The following is a 25,834-nucleotide window of genomic DNA, read 5'->3' as shown; positions in this document are numbered from 1 at the left end:
CAAGACTTATAAGTGGATTATTTTGTTTTTGTGCATAGTTTTATAGATAGTTCATAAACAAATCCTGGGGTTGATTATGAGTTAGTAATGCAAGACACCGTGGTCGTACGGAGACACTAAGCATCTTATGGTGAGCATTTATGCGTGATTAATTTTCAGTGTGGGGGGTTTTCGAGCCGTGGACCCCAAACTTTATCATATTTGTCTGGATGCCCTTTGTTCTTGTAGGTGATTTCTCTATAGGGGAGTGCTTGGTTTACAAGTGTCTTCCAGCCATTTAAGGTTGGGGATTCTGATGATAACCATTTGCTTGTTATGTGTTTGCGGGCTAAATAGAGAAGTTCAGCTATTGCTGTTCTTTTGTATGTACTGGGATATAAGTGTTCAAGGATGGCCAGCAAGCATACCTTAGGGTCGAGTGGTACTGGGGATGCAGGGCCGCCATCAGAAATCACGGGGCCCCTCACAACAAAATTTTTGGGCCCCCCTCCTCTCACGCCCCCAATGGCCCCTCCCCCAGTGACCCCTCCCATCAACACAAACGACACACAGACTTTGGTAGCCAGGGCCCCCCTAAAACATTTGTGGCCAGGGGTTACATTTTGCATTGGTGCCAGAACAGGTGCCACTTAAAACATTGCTAGCCAGCCCAGGGCCCCCTAAAACATTGGTGGTCCTCCCCCAAATACTATAGCTGCTCCCGCTGCTTCCTCCACTCCCCCCCGCATCCTTCATCTCCCCCCCGGTACCTGCTTCCTCCAGGGCCCCCCAAGCATCCTCCAGCTCCCCCCAGCATCCTGCTGCTTTCTCCAGGGCCCCCCCCAAAGCAATCTCCAGCTCCCCCCAAGCATCCTTCAACTCCCCCCCAAGCATCCTCCAGCTCCCGCCCAAGCATCCTCCAGCTCCCGCCCAAGCATCCTCCAGTTCCCCCACCCAGCATCCTCCTGCTTCCCCCAGGGCGCCCCCAAGCTTCCTCCAGCTCCCCCCCCAGCATCCTCCTGCCCCTCCTGAAGCATCCTTCAGCTCCCCCCTCCTGCGCCGGCGACGTCCTCCGCTATATCCTGCTGCTACCCGCTCCATCTGCGCTTATATAAGGTTGCTCCCCGTACGTGTGACGTCACTACGCACGTGGCGCAACCTTATAGAAGCGCTGATGTAGCAGGGAACGCCAGGACATAACGGAGTATGCCAGCAGTGAGAGGGCCCGGAATTGATTAAAGGGGGCCCGAGCTAGGAAAACTCTAGCACGGCCGGGACGACTGTACCCCGTGCCCCCCTGATGGTGGCCCTGTCCCCCCATCATTGTCCCATAGGAACTTGCCCCTTCTGCCTACCCCCAGTTCTGCTTGAATCCTCTGCCCACTTGGGTCTCTGCCTCATTCCCTCCAACTCACCCCCTTGCAGCCAAATGCCCCCATCCCCAGCGCTACATACAGAGACCTCATTGTTGTGTGAAATACATAAATATTTACACCTTAAACCAAAACATTGAATCAAATTAAAAAATGTGTTTATTGTGCATAAAACATGGCTGGAAATTATTTTTAAAAATTGTATACACAAGAGGCAAAGGGGGACTTTCTGAATAGAGCGTGCAATTTAATAGTAAATAAAAGCATTTGTAGCGATCATTAAATTGATGTTTAATGTTAGGTTTATAATAATAAATACAAATTGCTAATGGGCTCCCCCCAGCATCCTTCAGCTCCCCCCCTTCTGTGCCGGCCCCCTGCGCCGGCTTCGGCGACGTCCTCCGCTATGTCCTGCTGCTACCCGCTCCACCTGCGCTTATATAAGGTTGCACCCCGTACGTGTGACGTCACTACGCACGTGGCGCAACCTTATATAATCGCTCATGTAGCGGGGAACACCAGGACATAACGGAGGAGTGAGAGGGCCCGGAATTGATTAAAGGGGGCCCGAGCTAGGAAAACTCTAGCGCAGCCGGGCCCCCTTTAAAGGCCGGGCCCGGGACGACTGTACCCCCTGTGCCCCCCTGATGGCGGCCCTGTGGGGATCCCATCACATCATGGATAAATTGAGTTATTTGTTTCCAGTAATCTATGAGGGTTGGGAAGGTCCTTATTAAGTGATAAAAGTGGGGATAATCTAAGTGGCATCTGGGGCATGTTGTGTCTGTGGTTCGTCGGAAGTGTTGGAGGGTTAAGGGTGTTAAATATGCTCTATGCAGGATATAGGCTTGGATTGTTCGTTCCCTTGCGTATGGAGAGGCATGTTTAGGGGACTCTAGGGCTTCTTCTTCCTTCTTCTTCTCTTGATCAATCTGTTTTCTTGCCAGGCTGTTTTGGAGAAGTCGGTGTGTGTGATAATGTTCGGGTTTAGGAGTGTACTGTATAGTTTGGATATCATGCCTTTGACATATCCTGCTTAAATGATAGTGATGTAGGGTTGAGTTTCAAGGGTTGGGTATCCTGAGGGGTATTGTGTTGAGAGGGTGTGCCGTAGTTGTAAGTATCAAAATAAGTAGTGATTAGGGATATTGTATTCTTGTTTTAATTGTTTAAATGATTTAACGGTGTTGTGGTTGAGGACTTGACCCAAGCACCAGGTGCCTTTCTCTTTCCAGAGCACGGTGTCTTGCATTGTACAGCATTCAGGTAAGGAGCGATTTTCCCATATTGGAGTGTAGTGTTCTATCACTCCTGTATGGTGAGGTACCAGTTTGTCCCATATTCAGAGGTGCCTGGGTCATAAGTGTGTTGGTTTGTCTGGGGATGGGACAGCCCGAGTGGCCTTTAAGTAGGTAGTAGACTCTGTCTCTAGTGGGTACTGGGCCAGTAAACCCCATCTCCTCAATTATTGTAAGTGCTCGGTCTAGGGAGTGGGTGGTGTCTTTCAAGAGTAGGATCATATCGTCAGCATATAGACCAATTTTGGGCGGAGGAGTATAACAGTTTGACCCATGTCACAAATTCTATACCACTGCCTATTTGTTCCAATACAGTCCAAAGGAACTTCCATTCTACGGAGTCAAAGGCCTTGGCTGCGTCCAGTGAGCCAAGGCCTCGTCCTCTGTTTTTTCGTAATGTGCCTGGATGATCTCATAGACCCTGCGTTTATTGAGTGCCGTAGATTTTCCAGGCATAAAGCCTGTTTGGTCAGGGTGTACGATCTTAAGTATTACTGAGGATAGTCTGTTTGCTAAGATTTTTGCTAGGACTTTAACCTCTGTGTTTAACAGGGAGATGGGTCGGAAGGAGCTGCAGTCTAGTGTGTCTTTCCCTGACTTAGGGCGTTTCTGACATAAAGGGTAGTAGGGCGCCCTGAATTTTAGCTGCATTATATGTCTCTAATAAATTGGGGGCCATGTAGCATTGCTCTGTGTGCTGAGGTAAATTTGGGGATTTGTATCTCAGATAGGAAGGATTGCGTTTCTGTCTGTGAGAAAGGGGAGTTGGTACTGTATAGCTGTTGATAGTACCGTTGGAAATGTGCATTAATCTGCTGTGGGTTTGTTCGTATCTGTCCTGTCTCATCCTTGATTTGAGTGATCACTGGGGGTGTATTGTTTGCTTTGGCTATCTTTGCTTAGTAGCTTACTTTGCTTACTGTATGGTCTCCGTGTTCCAGGAAATTTTGCTTTGCAAAGAATAGATTGCGTTTGGCTTTTTACGTCGTTCTACGACAAATACCGTTGAGAAGGCCTCCCTGCTGAAAGTGTTTATTCCAGGAACGCCTCTGGCTGGGCGCCCTCTGCACGTTCCGGTAGGCCTACGAGGCTGATGTTGCTGCGTCGCATGCGATTTTCTTGGTCGTCTGCGTGGGCTTGCGTGGCAGTAAGTTTGGCTATCGTACACTGCTGTTTGCATAGGGGAGATGATATCCTCTACTGTGCTGAGTCTGGTCTCCGTCTCAGTCACACGGGCCCGGATATCTTGGTGGAGTAGAGAAATGTCTATCTTCACCTCGTCTATTTTCGTTGTGAAGCTAGTTGTGAGTGTGGCAGTAACTGTATTTTGACAATTTGCTATAGCTTCCAGTATGGTGCTTAGTTCAGTTGTTTGGGCCGAGGGTGTGGTGTCTTGCTTGCCAATGTCTGGAATGGCGGGAGTTCCAGAGTTTTCGCTTTCGCCGCCATCTTGGTCCAGCCGTCGGACTTTTTCAAGTTTATGTCTTTATCCTGCTGGCGCTTAGGTGGTGCCATGTTTTGGATGCGGAAAAGGTTTTAAATGGGAATGCTCTGCAGAAATGCTATGTACTCCAATGTATGTGCTGACATGGTACAATAGCTTTCTACATGAAAAAAATTGTGCCCACAATCAAGAAATTGCAAGTACTTGCACTTTCTGCTAACTTGGTTTCATTTCTATACCCGTGCCTTATTATCAGTGCTATTTTATGTTTAGTATATCATTTTGAAACATGGAGATTTTAAAGGTCTTTCATGGCCAGATCTGCTTGTTTGGCAGGGTCACTAAAGAAGTGGATCTGGGCTTGATGTGTCCACCCACATTTGGGGCCTACAGAGACTGACAGTCAAAGATCAAATCAACATGATTATGTGCAGTTGAGAAAGTCTTTCAGTTAGCCCAATACACAGGAAGATAAGTTGCTGACTGAACTGAAAATCTGCCTGTGTACAGCCTTCCACGCTGAAATCTGCTCTGTCTGTGCACTAACAGGCCCTTATGCACAGTAATTTTAGTAGAAAAGGAAGCAGACCTGCAAACAGACAATGTAGAAAAGCTGGCAGAGAAAATACTTGTGTGTCGTGGCTCTAAATGCCACAGAAAAAACAGGAGTATTGTAAAATAGGGTTTATAATCTTTGGTTTGAATTTGTCTACTCCAGCATAAAAATTATCTCAGAAAAAACATTTGGAGACACAATTTTTTTTTTTTTTTATATCCGCCTTCACTATACCAAGGCCTGTTGTTTCTTGTAAGAAAGATTAGGAAATACATAGCCAGTCATCCTCAGAGTACTACAGAATCCAACACAGAAGGTTGCCTTTCCAAGAAAGGACTTGGGTGACTGAACATTTATTGGCTCTCTTTACTCTTCATATAGAGCCTGAGAAAAGATTATAGGTGGGGCATCAGCATTCCATTTTGCACTGGTCATTCTTGACTGGTAAGGAAAGAGGCACTAATTCACAAAAGTGAAAAATAGTCACAGTTCCTTTTATGCAGGCCTTGAAAGCACACAGCTGTGTGGGAGGAGAGCTTTATGCCTACAGCAACAGTGAATAGCTGATCTCTGCATTGTTAGACCTGCTGTCATGTTGGGACAGGTAGAAGGAAGATCAGCTGTGTGTTTTGTTATTTGTTAAGCAGAACATTTTCACCAGAGGTTGTTGTGCTGTCCTGCTTATGTGTTTAGGTAATGCAGCCAAGATTATTTAGTTTAACCTGTTTATCAGAGGTGGGGTCACTAGTGCCATATAAAAATTACCCAAGCAATATGGCGCTATGCAAACTAAAAATAAAACATAATTCCCAAGCAGAATGTATAGAAAAGCAAAAGTTGAGCACATCAGTTAAAACTAGAAAGGGAAGTTTGAGAAAAAACTTCATGTTGGTTTGAAAAACGTAAAGTCACTGAATGAAATCTGATCTGTTGTTGGCCCAGCCCACATTTTCTAACCTTGCACCACAGTTATATTGTAAAAACCAATGTTTGGGGACCCTGGTTTTAATAGTGTCTTAATGGCAGCAATTTAAATTTCCCCACTAAAAATCAACGAGTGACATCTGATTGGGGGTTGGTAGCTCAGTCTTCTTTTTCTAACCTGGACCTGCAGTTACCCAGTGACTCACTCTGTAAAATTTAGGTACCCTAGGATTAATAGTTATAGAACGGCAGCAGTTTACATTTAAACCAATAAAAATAAATTGTGATTGGTGGTTGGTGGGTTTGCCCACTTTTTCTAACCTTGAGTCAAAGTCACCCAGTGACAAACAGTGGGCACCCTGGCATAAATAGTGTGAGAATTACAACATTTTAAATTTAAACCAATAAAATTCAATGGATGAAATGTGATTGGCTGTTAGTGGCCCAACCCACTTTTCCTATTTTTGAACTGCACTGACCAACTGCAGTGACCAACTTTGCATTAGTTGGGGACTCAGGTATAACAATTGTGGGACAGACCGCATTTTACACTTCACCATTGAAAGTAAATAGGTGAAATGTGATTGGCTGTTGGTGACTCCACCCACTTTTCCTAACCCTGAATACGTGGTCAGCCAGTCACTGCAAAGGTTGAGGCCCCTGACATAAATGGTGTGAGAAAGGCAGCATTTTAAATTTATATAAAAAAAATTCAATAGATGGAGACTGGCTGTTGGTGGCTCCACCCACCTTTTAAAACCTAAAACTGCAGTCCCCTTGTGACTCTGGTGTTAATACTGTGAGAATGGCAGCAGGTTGAATTTCCCCATTTAAAATCAATAGGTAAAATCTGGTTGGCTGTTGGTAACTTCATCCACTTTTTCTAACTGTGAACCACAGTTTCCTGGTGACTAGCTCTGCAAAGTTTGGGGACCTTAGTATTAATATTTAAAGAATATCAGCAGTTTAAATTTAAACATATGAAGTCTATAGGTGTAATCTGATTAGCTGTTGTTGGCCCCGCCCACTTTTCTAAACTTGGAATGTAGTCACCCAGTGACAAACGGTGCAAAGTTTTTGGACCATGAAATTAAACATGTGAGAATGGCAGCAGTTAAAATTTCCCAACTGAAAACAATGAAAGAAATGTAATTGGCTTTTGGCGGCCCCGTCCACTTTTTCTAACCTTGAGTATGTAGTCACCCAGTGACTGACTGTGTAAAGTTTGGGAACCCTGGCAAATTCAAAATGTGAAAGCTGATTGGCTGTTGGTGGCTCTGCTCACTTTTCAAAACTAACACAGCAGTCCCCTAGTGACCAACTGTGAAAAGTTTGGGGAGTTCAAGTTTAGGGAGTTCATGTTCAAGTTTAGGTAGTGTAGCCTCAAAGCTGTAAGATTGGCAGCAGTTTCAATTTCCCCATTAAAGTCAATAGGTGAAATTTGATTGGCTGTTGTTGGCCCCTCCCACTTTAGGTCATCCAACAAATTTCGCTGTTGCATTTGGGGTGACCCCATGATTAAGTTATTCAAGTTTGGGGGGTGTAGCTTCAAAGCTGTAAGAGCAGCAGCAGTTTGGAAATTGTCCCTGTCAAAGTCAATGGGAAAATTGGGGTGTTCAGTGCGGTGCCACAAAAAGACAGGGTATGGGATCGCTTAGAAAAGCACAAGCAACATACTCCTCTATAGGGCGAAGAAGTGGAGAGTTTGGGTGTTGTACCCCTAAAACTGTAGGAGGAGCAGCGTTTAGAAAATGGGGGGCGCTAAGAAGAAGAAAAAGCATAGAATATGTTGAAGAACAGTATGTTGAGTTTTTCAACCTTGGCATCAAACCAATTGTTTTGACTCTTAAAGGTGATATAAACCCTCTATAAAACTCTTCCTTTTCAGCTACAGGTGCACCTGTTTCCTACTCTTCTATTACACTTTATATTTTTCAAGGTAGGTGACTCAAATTTAATTACAGATACACATGGGTTTCTCGTTAGAATTCTGTCTACCAGTGATACATTAGGCACCTTATCCTTAGAGATACTGATACCAGGAATGAAACCTTTTTTACATCTTTCATAACATTGTCTTTGCATGAGCTTTATAATTTTGCCATAAACATATTTCCTGAGGCTTTTTCATTGCCTACCTGATTCCCCATGTTCCTCTATGAGGGGGCTGCCATATTTGTGCAGCAGGAGTCTGTATACATTATTGTATACATACAAGCTATAACTGACAGGCTGAGAAGGGACAGTCAGGTTGGAAAAACAGTCAGGTTTAGGAACTTCAAGTAACAATTACTCACAAAAGCAGCCCTATCAGTGAAAAATGATCAACATGAACTATAGGTAACTTTTTATGTAGATTCATATTTTAAAAAGTAGTTTTATCGTGTCAGTATTACTTTAAGACCGATAAAAGTTCCTAACTTGCCTCCATAAGAATGCATGCACCCTCCCAACATCATGCTCACCTAATATCTGGCCAAAAACAAGCCAGTTATCTACAAGACTGGCTAGAAGATCCTAAAGGACTAGCATTGGTAAAAAAAACATAATGGGGGTTCTAGGAAAACCTGTTACGATAGGACAAAATCAACATGTTGTCATCTTCTAACAGGTCCCCCTAGACCGGTACAATAAGTTGGTGGAGCCAAACGATTGAATTAGAATGACAGGTATAGGCATCCATCAGTTTGGGCACTGCATCAACGAACCGATGCGGTCCCTGATCCGACTAAAAATCAAACCTGCCCGATCGAGATGTCAGTCGGGCAAGCCCGTCGTTAGTGCCCATGCACGGGCCAATAAGCTGCCGAATCGGCCTACGGGACCAATATCAGCAGCTAGAATTTTGGGTTTAAGCCCAAAGGGAAATTAAAATGTAGTTTTGCTTGTATACTACACTAATCAAACTTCATTGTGCAGAGAGGTATTGGCACTGAAGAGTGGTGCTTTAAAAATTCAGAAGTAATGTTGATGGACTACAACTGCCAATATGCACAACACAAAGATTTAATAGTAAATGTTAAAAGTGATTTAAAATAACAGATACAAATGGCTAATATTTATCATATATGCTCCATGCTCCTTGCACAAAGCAACGTTGGGTATGTTCTTTCATTAAAGAGATACTGACACCATAAATCATTCATAATATTATCTTTGCATGGTATTTATGAGTTTGCCTTTAAAGTATTTGCCTGATGTTCCTCTATGAGGGGGCTGCAATGTGCAGCAGTAGTCTAACCTTTTAGTATTTAGTGTGAGTCTTTTGAAATGTGGAATATATATAAATGGAGCCCTCTCTGTTGCATTTAGCCCAGGCAATTAATGCCATCATCTATTTATTGATCAGCATTTGCATGCCTCATGTAGAACACATTCTTCACACTTACTGCTCTGAATCATGCATGTCATTTTCCTTTGGGCCTTTTATTTTCCTGAAGGCTCATGCTTGTTTTTGTGTTCCTAGGGTCAAAACAAAAACTGAAAATCGAGAAATAGATATTTCCTACAAATATATTTTGTCCAACAAGTCCAAAATACACCTACACCTCTGCAATGCAGCATTTCCTCTAGAATCCTAGCATACTAGTGGGTGTTCTGCTAAAGTGTTTTCTGAAAGTTGCACTTGATTTACCAATGTGGGCACAAATTAAGCACAGTTGTGTGTGGTGTAAATAACAACACTAGCATACTTTTTACTGCTAAGCATGTATAAGTATAAGTCCATGGCTTATTTGCATCTAGGGGCCCTGTTGATTCAAGCAGGCTGACCTGGTGCATTGGCACGAAGTACAATGTATAAGTACCTTGGTGAAGTACATTTGTGTATGTATGTATAATTTTATTTATAAAGTGCCACAAGGGTACGCAGCGCTGTACAATCTTACAATATACAAAATTACACACAGGGAGGACAAGTGTTATAATAAATAAATACAATAAATATATATAAATGCAGAGGGAATAAGTGCCATGTGGTAAGAGACACAGTAGGAAGGAGGTTCCTGCCCCGTAGAGCTTACAATCTAAGTGGTTGGGTAACATACAGGCACAAATTGGAATGTAAGAGTGCACCAGGAACATGCAGGGAGACCAGTGAAGAAATGTAGTGAAGGAGCAGAGGAGTGAAGAGCTTTGAATGTTAGCAGAAGGATTTTGTAAGCTATCCTTTGTTTAACAGGCAACCATGCAAGAGAGCTTAAGTGAGGCTGAACAGGTTCCCTCTTTGGAGAGAGCAGGAGTATCCTGGCAGCAGAGTTTAAGACTGATTGCAGGGGAGAGAGGTGGGAGTCTGGGAGGCTGGTTAGTAGGAGATGGCAGTAATCTAAACGGGATAGGATAAGGGCATGTATTAGTGTTTTAGCTGTTACTTGTGAAAGAAAGGGGCGTATCTTGGCAATATTGTGGAGGAAAAAACAGCAGGTTTTGGCATTGTTATTAATATGGTTAGAGAAGGAGAGTGACTGGTCAAAGATAACCCCAAGGCAGCGTGCAGAATTAACAGGGTTTATGGTCATGCCATCAATAGTAATGGTGAAAGGAGGAGAAGGGCTAGGTTTGGGCAGGAGGACCATGAGCTCTGTTTTAGCTAGGTTAAGTTTGAGGTGGCGTTGGTTCATCCAGGAGGAGATAGCCAGGAGGCAGTTAGCAATCTGGGTTTGAACATCAGTGGTTAGTGCAGGGGTGTCTAAATATATCTGGATGTCATCTGCATATAAGTGATATTTAAGACCAAAAGAAGAAATAAGGTCTCCTAAAGAGAGAGTGTACAGGGAGAACAGCAAAGGACAACATTTTGTACCAATTTTTTTTTTTCAGACGAAAACACCTAAGAAGAAGCACTGCTAATAATGCAATTTGCTAATGAACCATAATAGTTCAACACTGTAATTAAAGTGATACTCCTAAAACAATGCTGCAGAACCTGGATAGGTGTGTCCCAGCAAGCTGAAAGTGATGAGCTAGTGGATCTGTGAGGGGTAGGGAAGCAAGGGAGAATGGTAATGGGAAAACTGCTAGTTAGATCAGTGACAGGTTAGGTAAAATAACATTATGATTCACCTTTTACCCAAAAAAGATCTAATGGAAATTCAGTTTCAGGGTCTTTTATATATAATTTATTAATCATTACTCATTCATATATCCCCAAAATATTCCACAGCCTTTACAGAGATTCTGCATTATTTCCAGTCCTTGACCTAGTGGAGCTTAAAGTCTCTAGACCCTATCTCATTCACACACACACACACACACTGTGGTTAATTAAACGAGAAACCAATTAAACTGCTTCTATATTTTAAAATACTGGAGGCATGAGGAGATCATACAAACTACTTACAGATACAGCCTTGGCTGAAACCAAGCTCTCTGACCCGAGTGCTTTTATACAGGTGAATAACCTCATATTTTACAATGGGGTATTTTTTTTTTTTTTGGTCGTTTTTATAATACACGTGACACACGTGACACAAATTACAACTGATGACATCACCATGCACTGTTTATAAACATATATTTTTCAGGATATTCATGGCTCAGTATTGTATTAATATTGTCATTGTCATTGACATCACTCATGACAACATTAAGCTATCATTTTTAACATCACAAAGACATTCTAAGGTTTACTTATCCATGCAAGAAGACAAGATGAAGTATTAATATTTGGTAGTAGGAGTTATTTACTCCACCCCAGTCTCTCAGTACTAATTAATATTTTGCAAAGCTGCCTATTGGATTAGTAATAATCATTATTAGGTAAATTAGGTGACATCATTTTGTATTTATTTGTATTATAAATATTTGAATCAGGAAAATAGTGAAACTGACATGATTAATATGGCCCTTGGTTGCCGCTCAGTATAGTGGAACATGGGACACATCTTCTAAAGAATATTGGGCCTCAGTGATGATCTGTTTTATACAAGGCCAACAAAAACACCTTTTAGCTCTGACATGTTAGGCTGTGCTCCACTGAGCATGTTTATCAGTCCCTGCATGAGTGGAGCTAAAAATCCAAGGAATCTATCACACACACTTGGGGCATGTTTATTAAAATTTGTATTTGTGTCATTTAAGTGTTTTTTTTCTACCATGACTAAGCTCAATCTGAATACACAGTTACAGAATAATTAACGATGTGGGGGCAGCCTGAAACCCTGACATATGAATAAAGGAGGGCATAATAGAAAGATAAGCAATAAAAAGTAACAATAACAATAAAACTGTAGCCCCACAGAGCAATAGTTTTTTGGCTGCCGGGGTCAGTGACCCCATTTGAAAGCTGGAAAGAGTCAGCAGAAGAAGGCAAATAATTAAAAAGACTATAAAAATGTCCATTCTATGAAATATTAAAAGTTAACTTAAAGCTGTATAATAAAAGTCCTTTGCAAATTAAACATGAAACTTAAAATTCTTTGTTTATTAAGCCATCTGTATCTGTAATAAATGTATTTAAAAATCTGGGATAGGGTAGGCAATATTTGACTGACATCTTAGATTTTTAATTACACTTACTTTTACTTTACATTTAGCACTTTCTAGATGTCACCGAGATGGTGCATATACAGGATTTTGGTGTTTTACAAAACTTGCTCAAATAACACTGCCCACAAAATGGTGCCTGTCTCCTTGCTGTGATTGTGAAGGAAGACCGAAGGAAATTGAAATAATGTATATAGTGTAAGTAAAGATTGGACGGCCTGGCCACTGACTGTGTGGGCAACTTTGATCAAATTATTTTAGTCCCTCTCATCTTGAAATCAGTATAAATTTTCTCTCTTTTCATATATGTCACGTGAATGAGCTCAGGAGTCAGCAGCAAGAATGTGCACCTTATGAACAAAAGCCTGAAGGATTTGTGAGATGGATACTTCTGGCAAGTTGGGTCTCGTCTGCCGGATAGGGTAGTTGCTGAACAGAAATCCAACCTGCTGTGTATTTAGTAAAAGGCCTGGAATTTGTCAATGAACAAATAGCAAGTTTAGCACTCACTAAAGTCCTTAGGGTTAATTTATGAAGCATCCGGATGCAAGTGCTAAAACAACATTTTGCCTTTGCCTGTTCTGTGACAAATGTGTAATATATACATGGATTACAGAATTTATAGTAGAGGGTGAAAAATGAAGCAATTTCATTTTTAAAACCTAAATTTCAGTAAAATTTTAAAAAAGGAGCATTTAAAGCAGTGTTCCCCAACCAGTGGTTTGTGATCAACATGTTGCTCCCCAACCCCTTGGATATTGCTCCTAGTGGCCTCACAGTAGGTGATCATTTTTTAATTTCAAGCTTGGAGGCAAGTGTTGGTTGCATAAAACCCAGTGTAAAGCCAAACAGAGCCTTCTATAGGCTCCCAGTCCACACAGGGGCTACCAGATAGCCAATATAGCTCTTATTTGCACCCCCAGGAACTTTTTCCATGCTTTTTCCATGCCAAGTTGGGTCTGGTGACATGATAACTATGTATAAATATATAAGGGGATCATATAATAACCTTTCTAATGCTTTATTTACCAGTAGGTCCTTCCAACGGACACGAGGGCACCCACTCCATTTAGAAGAAGGGAGGTTCCATTTAAATATTCGGAAAGGATTTTTTACAGTGAGAGCTGTGAAGTTGTGGAATTCCCTCCCCGAATCAGTCGTGCTGGCTGATACATTATATAACTTTAAGAAGGGGCTGGATGGATTCTTAGCAAGTGAGGGAAGATAGCTCTTAGTACTAGTTGATCCAGGGACTGGTCCGATTGCCATCTTGGAGTCAGGAAGGAATTTTTTCCCCTCTGCGGCAAATTAGAGAGGCTTCAGATGGGGTTTTTTGCCTTCCTCTGGATCAACTAGTAGTTAGGCAGGTTATATATAGGCATTATGGTTGAACTTGATGGACGTATGTCTTTTTTCAACCCAACTTACTATGTTACTATGTTTGTGTTGCTCCCCAACACTTTTTCCATTTGAATGTGGCTCATGGGTATAAAAGGTTGGGGATCCCTGATTTAAAGCTACTAAAAAAGTCATTATTTGCATCATAATATAGGAAAGCAATACATTTCATATAAGTTCACTATAAGTTGTGTTTTTCTCCATAACTGGGGTGACACACAGAGCTACTAGTAGCACCTACTTGCCACAGCTACTAAAATACCCTGTCATAGACAATACTGAGAACTGCCTCTGCTAAAACACATGAAGAGACAATTATCAGTAAATGATCAGCATTGTCTTTTTTTGTAGGCGAGACAAGTAGCTGCTACCAATATCTCTGTGTGTCTTCACCCTAATTGTGGTTGCTAGGTGGAGCTACGCCTGGCTCAAAAAGACATCTGCACATAATTCTTTTGACACAAGTGACAATAACAAAGGCTGCTGTGGGAACCCTAGAGCTACCACCGCCCGTGGAGGTGCTCCAATAGGAGGTGTGATGTGCCAAACAGTACTGAACACAAAGTGCAAAGAGAGAACTACATGGAGCAATTTTTTATCAGAATGCAAGTGCAAAGAGAGAACTAAATGGAGAAATTTCATCAGGTCAGCAGGAAAGCAACACTAAAATATGTTTTATAATGTCTACCCCACAATACAGCATACTTTAGCCATATGGCACACAATCTGCTCTAAGCCAGGCTGGATATCTAAATACCGTCCCTTAGCACCCCTATTTCAAAACCCGAATTTTGTACCGGGCCTAGAACCAAAACAATTCCAATGGTGGATAGATAAAGGACTTACTCATATTCATCATTATATATTACATAATAAAGTCATTAGCTGGACGGTATTGCAAGATAGATATAGCATATCCGACCGAGAATTATATAGATATACACAAATAAAACATTTTCTAACGTCCTTACAAAAGAAATTTTCTTTCACGACACATACTTTCCTGTCTACACTGACCCCTCATGAAAGGATCACTTAGTTTCTTATATAGACAAAGCACTAATACTCAATCTATGAGTTCCCTAAAGTATGTAAAGAGCTGGAACACAGAGCTGTCGCTTACATTAAACGAACAAGATTGGCAAAAAATTATCGCAAACACTATGCATAATTCCATAAATGTTTTAGCACAAGAAACAGCATATAAAGTGTTGAGTAGATGGTATTTAGTTCCAAGCCTTAAGGCAAAATGGATCTCTGGTGCAAACCCGAACTGCTATAGGGGGTGTAATAACCCAGGAACAATGGCGCACATATTCTGGTACTGTGGTACAGCACAGCGTTTATGGATCAGGGTCTACCATCTGATCTATACAGTTACAAGTTATAACATTACAAGTTAGCATACCCAAAAGACCCGAGGAGGCTCTCCTGAATAAGACAATACGTACAGTTTCTAGAGAACAACGTATTAACGTGATAGCAAAAGCTTGGTTATCCCCCCATTTGTCCTTCCCAGAGGTAAAGACAAGAATAGATACAGTTTTAATCATGGAAAAGCTGACTAGTATACTACTGGACAGACAGGACCAATTTGTAAAGGTATGGGATCCATGGATCAAATACAGATATCCAAATGGGTTTGGTAATTCCGCGTTAACCTATTAAAATATGTTTAACTAAATAAGTTCTGTTAAGTAGTTTGGACGGACAAAGTATATATAACATAAGCTAGAGCAGTGGCAAGGCAGCAAATTTAAATCTGGATTTTTCCTTTCCCCCTTTCCTTCCCCAGTTATAAACTTTCCTACTTTAAACCCTCTACCTCTTGCCCCTTCCTTCTTCCCCACTTTCTATAATTTTATCTACTTTATATTACATATACTAACAGATAACTGAAAGGATTATACGAAATAAATATTAAGAGAAACAAAAATATATGGTAAATGTGAATTTGTAATACTAATACTAATGCTGTATAGGTGGAAATGTATATGTAACTGATGCTTTTCTTTTCCTTCTGTATATGTTTAAAAAATGAAATCCTTTCATAAAAAACTATTGAAAGTAAAAAAATATGTTTTATAAAGTAATTTATGAAATAAATATGTACAAGTGAAACATAAAGGCTCATATGAGTTGGTTTTTCTGTAAGGCATTGCAAACCTGTGTATAAAAAGGGACATATTTCTTGCTGGAGGCTCTGAAACACAATTTAGAGTAATGGGAAGGAACATGCTTTGGCAAATGTTAATGTTTTGCATTAAAAGTTGGTGATGGGTTAAACCCGTATGCATGCTGGAAGTTCATGTTAAAATGAATCTATCGACATGCTCCAGACATTGATACTCATTCTTTTGCTTTCTAAATGAAAAGAAAGTAAATGGAACATTTTAGTCACGAAAAGTGATCACATGCATGTTTGCAGAAGAGGTTCTTGGGCAAACTGTACAAGTAATGTATGTTTTAGCAGTATAAAGGGTTGTCTGCTGAAGGAAGGTTATGGAATGTTGTGACAGATGACAAAGTGATAACAGATTCCCATCAAAATAATAGCACACTAAACAGTTATCCTGTTCATTGAATGACATTCTATGACAAAAACAACCAAAAAATACAGGGACTTGCTGTGAAAATGTGTGGATATCCAGGGAATAGAAATCAGTAGGAAATCAGTAGAAGCTGGAGCATCACTCGCTGACAATATTTCTCAGCTACGGTTACACCTTTGCCCTACTTGCAGCCCTTCCCAGTGGGAAATGATAAATAATCATGGTGTGATGACGAACAAGGATGCTAAAAGTGGATGTAAACCAATAAAACCCTCCAATTGCTCTTCCCATTTATCCAAAGAAACAACCCAAGTTGCTAGAGAATTCTCCAATACTAAATCTTCTTACTGGTGCTATATCACCAGTCATGCTGGTCTTTAACTTACATAGTAAGTTGGGTTGAAAAAAGACATACGTCCATCAAGTTCAACCATAATGCCTATATATAACCTGCCTAACTACTAGTTGATCCAGAGGAAGGCAAAAAACCCCATCTGAAGCCTCTCTAATTTGCCGCAGAGGGGAAAAAATTCCTTCCTGACTCCAAGATGGCAATCGGACCAGTCCCTGGATCAACTAGTACTAAGGGCTATCTCCCATAACCCTGTATTCCCTCACTTGTACTGAGAGCTATCCCCCCTACCCCTGTATTCCCTCACTTGTACTGAGAGCTATCCCCCATAACCCTGTATTCCCTCACTTGCTAAGAATCCATCCAGCCCCTTCTTAAAGTTATATAATGTATCAGCCAGCACGACTGATTCGGGGAGAGAATTCCAGAACTTCACAGCTCTCACTGTAAAAAATCCTTTCCGAATATTTAAATGGAACCTCCCTTCTTCTAAACGAAGTGGGTGCCCTCGTGTCCGTTGGAAGGACCTACTGGTAAATAAAACATTACAAAGATTATTATATGATCCCCTTATATATTTATACATAGTTATCATGTCACCTCTTAACCGCCTCTTCTCCAGTGTAAACAGACCCAACTTCGCCAGTCTTTCTTCATAACTGAGACTTTCCATACCCTTTACCAGCTTAGTTGCCCTTCTCTGGACCCTCTCTAACTCAATAATGTCCCGTTTGAGCACTGGAGACCAAAACTGAACAGCATATTCTAGATGGGGCCTTACCAGCGCTCTGTAAAGGGGAAGAATAACCCCCTCCTCCCGTGAATCTATACCCCTTTTAATACAGCTCAAAACCTTGTTTGCCCTTGCAGCTGCTGCCTGGCATTGCTTGCTACAGCCAAGTTTATTATCTACAAGGACTCCAAGGTCCTTCTCCATTAGGGATTTGCCTAGTGCAGTCCCATTAAGGGTATACGGGGCTTGCATATTTTTACATCCCAGGTGCATGACCTTACATTTATCCACATTAAATCTCATCTGCCACTTAGCTGCCCAGATTGCCAGTTGGTCAAGATCCTGCTGCAGGGATGTCACATCCTGGATAGAATTGACTGGTCTGCAGAGTTTTGTGTCATCTGCAAACACTGATACATTACTCATAATACCCTCCCCTAAGTCATTTATGAACAAATTAAACAAAAGTGGACCCAGTACAGAACCCTGAGGGACCCCACTGAGAACCTTACTCCAAGTAGAGAATGTGCCATTAACAACCACCCTCTGTACCCGATCCTGTAGCCAGTTTTCTATCCATGTGCAAACGACTTCACTAAGACCAATAGACCTTAGCTTAGAAAGCAGTCGTTTGTGGGGAACGGTATCAAATGCTTTGGCAAAATCCAAATAGATTATATCTACTGCATCCCCACTGTCCAGCTTCTTACTTACCTCATCATAAAAAGCAATTAAATTGGTCTGACATGACCTGTCCTTCATAAAGCCATGCTGATTACTGCTCATAATGGCATTCTCCACTACATAATTTTGAATGTGATCCCTTAACAAGCCTTCAAATAACTTGCCCACCACGGATGTCAAATTTACAGGCCTATAATTGCCAGGCTGAGATCTTACTCCCTTTTTAAATATGGGAATGACATTCGCCTTCTTCCAATCCCTAGGTACCATACCTGATGAAAGAGAGTCTGAGAATATCAGAAACAAGGGCCACTGCAATTCTGCCCCTAGCTCTCTCAGTACCCGAGGGTGTATTCCATCTGGCCCAGGTGCCTTGTTTACATTTATCGTGTGTAACCCTTTAAGCACCATATCCTGTGCCAACCACTGTGTAGTTGGAGCTGAGGCAACAGTGCAGCTATTGGGTGGGACTTGGCCCACTGGCTCCTCTACTGTATACACAGAAGAAAAGAACTGGTTAAGCACATCTGCCTTTTCTGTATCCGCTGTAACCATATTGTTATTATAACTCAATGGGGCCACACCCTCAACCTGCATCTTTTTACTATTAATATACGTAAAAAACTTTTTGGGGTTAGTCTTGGCCTGGGCCGCGATGCGCTCCTCATTTTCTATCTTTGCCTTCCGGATTGCTGTTTTACAACACTTGTTATAGTGTTTATATTCATTAAACGCAGCTACTGTCCCCTCTGACTTATATTTCTTAAAAGCTTTCCTTTTTTTCCCTATTAACTTCTTTACCTCAGAGTTAAGCCACATAGGTTGATTCTTAACACTTCCACTTTTTCTTATTAATGGAATAAATTGAGAACAGTAATGATTTAATATCACTTTAAATGACAACCATTTCTGCTCTGTGTTTTTATCAGAAAACATAATGCCCCAATCTATGCCCTGAAGCGCTGCCCTTAAGGAGCTAAAATTTGCCTTCCTAAAATTCAGTGTCTTTGTTGCCCCCGTGTAAATTTGTTTCCTGCACCAAACATCAAATGAAATAACATTATGGTCACTATTACCCAGGGGTTCAACCACTTGCACATTTGCTATACGTTCTGGGTCATTAGAGATCACTAGATCTAGTATAGCATGGTTCCTGGTTGGCTCCTCAACAACTTGTGACATAAAGTTGTCATGCAGCAAGTTTATAAACTTGTTCCCATTTACTGTCCTGGCAGTACTATTGCCCCAGTCAATTTCAGGGTAATTAAAATCCCCCATTATTATCACTTGCCCCAAACTAGCTGCCTTTTCTATTTGCAACAGGAGCTGGGCCTCCTCCTCTTCGCTTACATTAGGGGGTCTATAGCATACCCCTACAATTAGTTTGGTAGATTCTTTACTATCTGTGAGAAGCTCCAGCCATAAGGATTCAGCTCCCTCTGTTACCCCCATCACTTCCTCCTTAATATTTGCTTTTAATTCCTGCTTAATGAACAGACACACTCCTCCTCCTTTTCTATTGCCCCTGTCCCTCCGAAACAATGTATACCCCCCAACAATGTATAAAAAGATTAAAAAGATTACTGGGCAGTTTTACACTATAAGCAAATATCAGAAGGACGGACATAATGCTGTTTAGGTACTAGAAAATTCTTTGAAAGGTTTGAGCTCCAATCACCGAAACAATGAATATAGAGTTGGGTGTAGCAAAGGTAGGATTTTCGCTGAAGGATCCTTTTGCATTTGTTAGGCTGCTGGCACTAGAATACTGGGAAAACATTTTATTGAACAAATATATTCTTGCAGTTAGGCCCCATACTTTCTTATTCAAATACACTGCACAGCACATACTACCTCATGCCTAAACATTATGCAACAGTCCACATACCAGTCCTCACAAGCCTTACAGATCCCTCAAGACCACAAAAAATAATTATAAATACATCTTTTGTTCTGCAGAAAATCTTTAATTGGAAAAAAACAGATAGATGGATCAGGCTCTAATTAAGGGTATCTTGCATTAGCAAAGTGTCAGTCAATGCCAAGCTCTCTTGTGTTTTCATTACATCAGTTGGTCTCCAAGCAGGAATGTGCAGAGCATAATTAGTTAAAGGAGAACTGTCAAACCTGCATTAAGATCTTGCATAGAGCCAAGTAACGTAGTGTATTGATTTAAAAGAGTTTTAAACCAGTGCTCATTAAAGGCAAAACTACCTTGATAATCCGTATAATATCTTTTATTCATTTATCTTAAATAGGATATAAACTAGGAGGCTGTAGTTGAGTGTGTGCACAGAATATTCATAAGACAAATTTGCATGAAACTTCTACTGGGCCAACTTTAGGGAAGGGAAAGTGAATATATGTGTATATATTGATACATTGATGAAATAAATCCTTCATATTCAAAAAGAAATTGACCCCTTTTGTGGTGCCACCCCTAAATTTACCAGCATTACTGTGTCTTGAACTAGGGACACTGGGCAGTGGGAGAAATGTTGAAGATTAGAAGGATTAGAAGAATATAGAAGGAAGAAAGTAGGAGGGGAAGGTTGTCCTTATAATGATCCCATGCCTCTATCTTAATGTTAGGCAAGCAAAACAAAATACAAGTTGTAATTACCATAGCAAAAAACAAGAAATTTATGAGGGTTTTCATATTCTGGGTTGTGGTGGAAAGTGCCCCAGTGCTTAACTGGGAATGTAACATTTTCAACAAAATAACTAATCTACCAATATATAAAAACAGTTGCAAGACTAAAATTTTAGGGCAAAAAGCAAAGACAAGTGGTCTATGAAAACAGAATGCCAGCTCTGATGAACTTTAAAAGCCATCTGTCCTCATGTGTGTTTTTCACATTCATAAAGTTTTTATTTTCTTTGCAGATATTCATGAGATAAACAGGACACTGAAGGGTTACTATGTTACTATGTAATAGTGCTGATAAGTTCAGTAGCTTATTCCTTTGTTTGCCAAGCAGTATAGAAATATATGTTTACAGTATATGCTTATGAAGCAGAGGGTAGACATACACTAACAGATATTGGACCAAACCAGACTGATTGCATTATAGCAGGGTCCATCAGTACCTTATGGGGTATTCACCCAATCAAATTTCTAAACTTGCCCAATATATATCAGTCAGGGGATCAGTCATATAGCATTAGATCACGAAATCTGTCTGATCATCAGCAAGACATCTGTCTGGCAGGCCTTAAGCTAACTCCTTATTTTGACTGTCAACTCAGTTTCTCTATCAAATCCACATATAATTTGCCTTGATGCTGCTCCACTATTACTGCAGAAACAAGTCAAAGTCCTATGTACCACAAAGTTTTCTACTATTGGCCTAGCACTGATGGGGCCCTTGGAAGGAGCTTTGTACCTAATTGTGATCTGTAAAGGAGTATATATTGTGAACTTCACTCCTTGCCATTGTGATACAGAGAAAATGTTTACATGTAAGGGAAGAAAATCAATACTTTTTCAACCCATTCTGAATACATACCTGTAGATGGATTCAGTGCAAAGAATCCTTGACTATTCCCGTTGGAGAACTGAAAAGAATTTTTGCCAGCAGAAACAGAGTCTGAGTCAAAAGCATTTAGTTGTAGCACAGAGACATCAGGAGGTGAATTCTCAGTTACTGAAGCATAGAACACAGCCTGGGAGAGCTGAGGCATGTTATCATTAATATCAGTAACTTCAATGTAAACTTCAGCAACTGAGGTCAGAGGAATGGACCCCAGGTCTGTGGCATAGACCGTTAGCCAGTAATGAGAAACTGATTCTCTGTCCAGAGGAGCTTCAGTCCTGAGTGCACCTAAAATGAGAGAGTTTTAGTATTAATAAGTTCTGACTATGGCTGTACAGATGAGGCCACCTTAATTTAAAAACATTACCCATGCAATCACAAAATTTTCAAAGCATTTGAGAATACAGATGGTGGCTGGACAAATAAAACCCCAAAACATACAACTGACCTGTTTCTTCATTGATGCTGAAGACAGAGAGATCAGAGCCATCCCTTATTAAATATCGTACCTCTCCATCTTTCCCTTTGTCTTCATCCCGAGCAGTAATGGAAAGCACTTGAGTTCCTGGTGGAGAGTTCTCTTGCACTGACCCATGAAACACAAAGGAGTTAAAGTATGGAGTGTGTAGATTCTCATTCACATCCAACACCTCTAACTCAACATGACAAACTGTAGAATGAGAAAATGGGTATCCAACATCTGTAGCTCTCACAGTTAAGTTGTAAAAAGACCTTTTCTCAAAGTCCAGTTCTTTCTGTAGAGTTAAAGCACCTGTTAATTTATCTATTTGAAATATCCCATTCTCATCATTTATAAGAGAATAGGAGACTTCTCCATTGGGACCAACATCCAAGTCTAGTGCTTCCACAAAGTATAGTGTAGTCCCTAAAGGAATATCTTCTGGAGCCTTCACATTTGCTGTCACGGGCCTGCATAGTGGAGTATTGTCATTGACATCTTCCAAAGATACAACAACATCAGTAACAGAAAATAGTTGCCTGCCATTTTTAGGCTGATCTCTGGCTTCTATTTTAAGTTTATATGATGCCAATGTCTCTCTGTCTAAGGTGTTTTTGACTGTTATCTCTCCTGTGAGACCATCAATTCCAAACTTGTCTGTAGGTGTCAGAATTGAATATATTACTTTGCCATTGTCGTCTATGTCAGGGTCATCTGCTCTTACCTTAAGAACAGAGGTACCTATTTTAGAATCCTCTGGTATTGCAACACAATATCCTAATGAAGGAAAAATGGGTGCATTATCATTGGCATCCAGCAAGTTCACAGCTAAAATCTTCCAAGAAGACTTCTGCGGTACTCCAAGATCATATACTGTAGCATTGAGAATATAGGAAGCCGTTCTTTCTCTGTCCAATGGTGAGGACACCATTAACTTCCCTGTTTCCATGTCAATTACAAAACAACCATCATCATTCCCTTCAGAAATCACATAAACAAGGTGACCGTTAAATCCAGTATCAGTATCAGTGGCAAATAGTTGAATGATCAAAGAATACATTGGAGTGTCTTCAGCAACATCAATAGATGCTGGAAAACTGTCATCAAATTGTGGTGTGCAGCTGTTTATAAGGTAGACATTTAAGGGTGTGTCTTCCTCCTGGCTCTGGTCTTGTAAATGCCTATCAAGTGTATCAATGATAGTTGCAGCTATTTTATTTACCACTCCTGTGTCTTCACATTTTACAGAAACAGACAAACTCTTACTAGATAATGTGATATTAACTACAGTAGGCAATGCATAATTTTCACCATCATTGGCAGTGACGATAAGAGAGTAAATAGAACTTAGCTCAGATGAACCATAAAAAGAATCCCTAACAGTAATGACTCCTGAGGTAGGATCTATTTTGAATTTCTGTTGCTCATTGCCAGACACAATCTCATATTGGATATTCTGAAGTTCATCAATGTCAACAGCAGAGAGGGCAACCACTTTTTCTCCTATAGAGATGTCTCTTGGAATGTGTATATTGCAGTTCACTTGCTCAAACATTGGAGAGTTGTCATTTAGATTGTTCAGGATGAGAGATATAAACACCTCACTTTGTTGACGGAAAGGTGACCCCAAGTCTGATGCCCAAACTCGCAGGCGATACCACCTTTGAGTTAACTCATAGTCAAGCATCCTTTTATTGGTTATTACACCTGTGAATTGATTGATTTCAAATGGGGCACCTTTGGGGCTTGCAAGAGTATAGGTGATATTACCGTTATTTCCTAAATCAGCATCAGAGGCACTAACCTGTAAAATTCTTGATCCTACAGGGATATTTTCATTGAACGTTCCATGATATGAAGACTTTGTAAATACGGGAGCATGATTATTACAGTCTATGAGATCAACAATAACTGTGGATGTAATTTGTCCATGAAGTGCAATCACCTCCAACTGAAACTGAGACTGATCTTTAACATCCATATGGCTATTGGTAACAATTAAACCAGTTTTGGGGAATATTTTAAATGTATCTGTAGGAGCCTTAAAGTGATATTCCACTGTTGGAATGGCAGGAATAATTTTCAACAAAATAACATGACTTCCAGGAGGGACACATTCACTAACCTGGACTTTGTAAAGTTCCTGCTCAAACTTTGCTAAAGCATATCTCCAAGGGGGTATATAAATGGTTTCCACTGGTGAATAGATTGGTGGTTTGCTCTTGTCTTTTGCTCGAAGACTGAGATTAAAGCCTTGCTGGTTTTGCATCCAGTTAATCTGGGCAGTAGAGATTATTGTGAATTCATTTTTCCCTAAGTAAGAACGCACCACCTTAAAATATTTGAATGGGTCTCCAGCAACAATCTCCAAAGAATCTATGCTACATTCAGAATGTGCCTGGTCCATAATGACTGTGGCATACAGGAGCCTGTCTGATGAATCTGGCATAGCTGTTGTTACAGATGCAATAAAGGGAGGTTTTTTGACTGCAGGCTCCACTAGGACTTCCAGAGAAGCTACATTCCCAAACCCATCTCCAAATGAGAGCTTCTTCATGCGGTCAACTACTAAAATTTGAAGACTGTGATGAGATTTTTCTCTTGCATTCAATCTCCCAGTCAATATGACAATACCACTTGTTGGATGAATGCAGAAAAATGGATTCTTGGTACTGAAAGTATAAAAAAACATTGCGTTTTGTCCCAAATCAGCATCTGTGGCACTTATTTTACCAACAACTGTTTTGAGAGCAGCATCTTCTCTGACTTTAAATTGATAGGCTGATTTTGATAGGAGTGGCTTTAAGTCATTTGTGTCCAAAACTTGAATGATGACTTTAACCCGTGCTTCATACAGTAAAGACTTCTCTGAGGCATGGATTATAAGATGATATTTGTCTTTATCCTCTCTGTTTAGAAGTGCTGAATTACCGCTCCGTATTCTTATGCGCAAAAAGCAGAAGTCTCCAACCACCACATCCTCTGTTTTAAACAAGCCGGTGGCATCCCCTGATACAATTCGATATTTTATTGTCCATTGAAGATCTTTTAGATAAATGCCCATTTTTACTTTGCTAACCACATAGGTTTTTGGGGCTGAATTTTCATAGATGGTTGCATGGTACACACTTTGGGTAAAGTTGAAAGGAGGAGAATCTTCATTGCTTGGACTTTCTTGGCAAGTTGAATATTGTAACAGTATGACAAGTAGAAGGATTCCTCTGCTGGTAAAACCCACCATGGCGTGCATTCTCCCTAGAAAAGAGATCATAAAGCATTATTTACATACTAATTTAAAACTACAGTTAGGAGGGTATCCAATAGGGCAGTGCTGTCCAACTGGTGGCCCGCGACCCCCCTCTGTGTGGCCCTCTACCTGTCTGGCTGCTTTGATATCTTATCTTTGTGTAAGATTTAAATGGTATCAGTACTGAGATTAACTGGCCCCCTGCATGGTTCACACTTTATTTCAGGCTGTAATCCCCCTGTTTTGTTTAAAAATGTAATCCCCTGTTTTGTTCACACCTTTGAAACCCCGCATTGTTCACCCTCCACATTGTTCACACCTTAGGCTAAAACTGTAATCACCCACATTGTTCACCTCTTCAAACCTCAGACAGCAGTAGAAACCCACAAATAAACCCTGCACACTATAAAAAGAACATATACTAATGTCACTGCATGCTGCCTGTGTGTGCCATACTCTGCCTGTCCTATACTGCCTGTGTGTGCCATACACACAGGCAGCATAGGGCAGGCAGAGTATGGCATACACAGGCAGGATAGGGCAGGCAGAATATGGCCCACACAGACAGCATAGGGCAGGCAGAGTTTGGTATGCACAGGCAGGGTAGGGCAGGCAGAATATGGCACACACAGGCAGCATAGGGCAGGCAGAGTATGGCACACACAGGCAGGGTAGGGCAGGCAGAGTATGGCAGGTTTTTGCTGTACTACCACCATTAATATGAGTATGGTCATGCAATAACATGGGTGTGGTTTCAAGTGGGTGTGGTTTAAAAAAGGGGAGTGGTCAAAACTGGCTTCCATTATTGGCCCTCT

At 40.9% G+C, this 25,834-nt stretch overlaps 1 protein-coding gene across 4 annotated transcripts in view; it reads right to left on the bottom strand.

Moving 5' to 3' along the window:
• fat2 (FAT atypical cadherin 2) overlaps positions 1-25,834 on the bottom strand; it is a 98,417-nt gene that overhangs the window by 45,456 nt on the left and 27,127 nt on the right. For all 4 annotated transcript variants that reach the window (XM_018092826.2, XM_031898702.1, XM_018092823.2 and 1 more), the window contains exons 2-3: positions 21,761-25,027; positions 21,286-21,600 (exon numbers count right to left, since the gene is read on the bottom strand). In XM_018092826.2, the coding sequence (XP_017948315.1) occupies positions 21,286-21,600; positions 21,761-25,022 (3,577 nt within the window). In that variant the 5' untranslated portion in view covers positions 25,023-25,027. The remainder of the gene's footprint in view (positions 1-21,285; positions 21,601-21,760; positions 25,028-25,834) is intronic.

This window comes from Xenopus tropicalis, chromosome 3, assembly GCF_000004195.4.
Source record: "Xenopus tropicalis strain Nigerian chromosome 3, UCB_Xtro_10.0, whole genome shotgun sequence".
NCBI classification, from domain to species: Eukaryota; Metazoa; Chordata; class Amphibia; order Anura; family Pipidae; genus Xenopus; species Xenopus tropicalis.
Note: the sequence above shows the minus strand (reverse complement) of the source record. Positions and strands in the feature narration are given on the sequence as shown.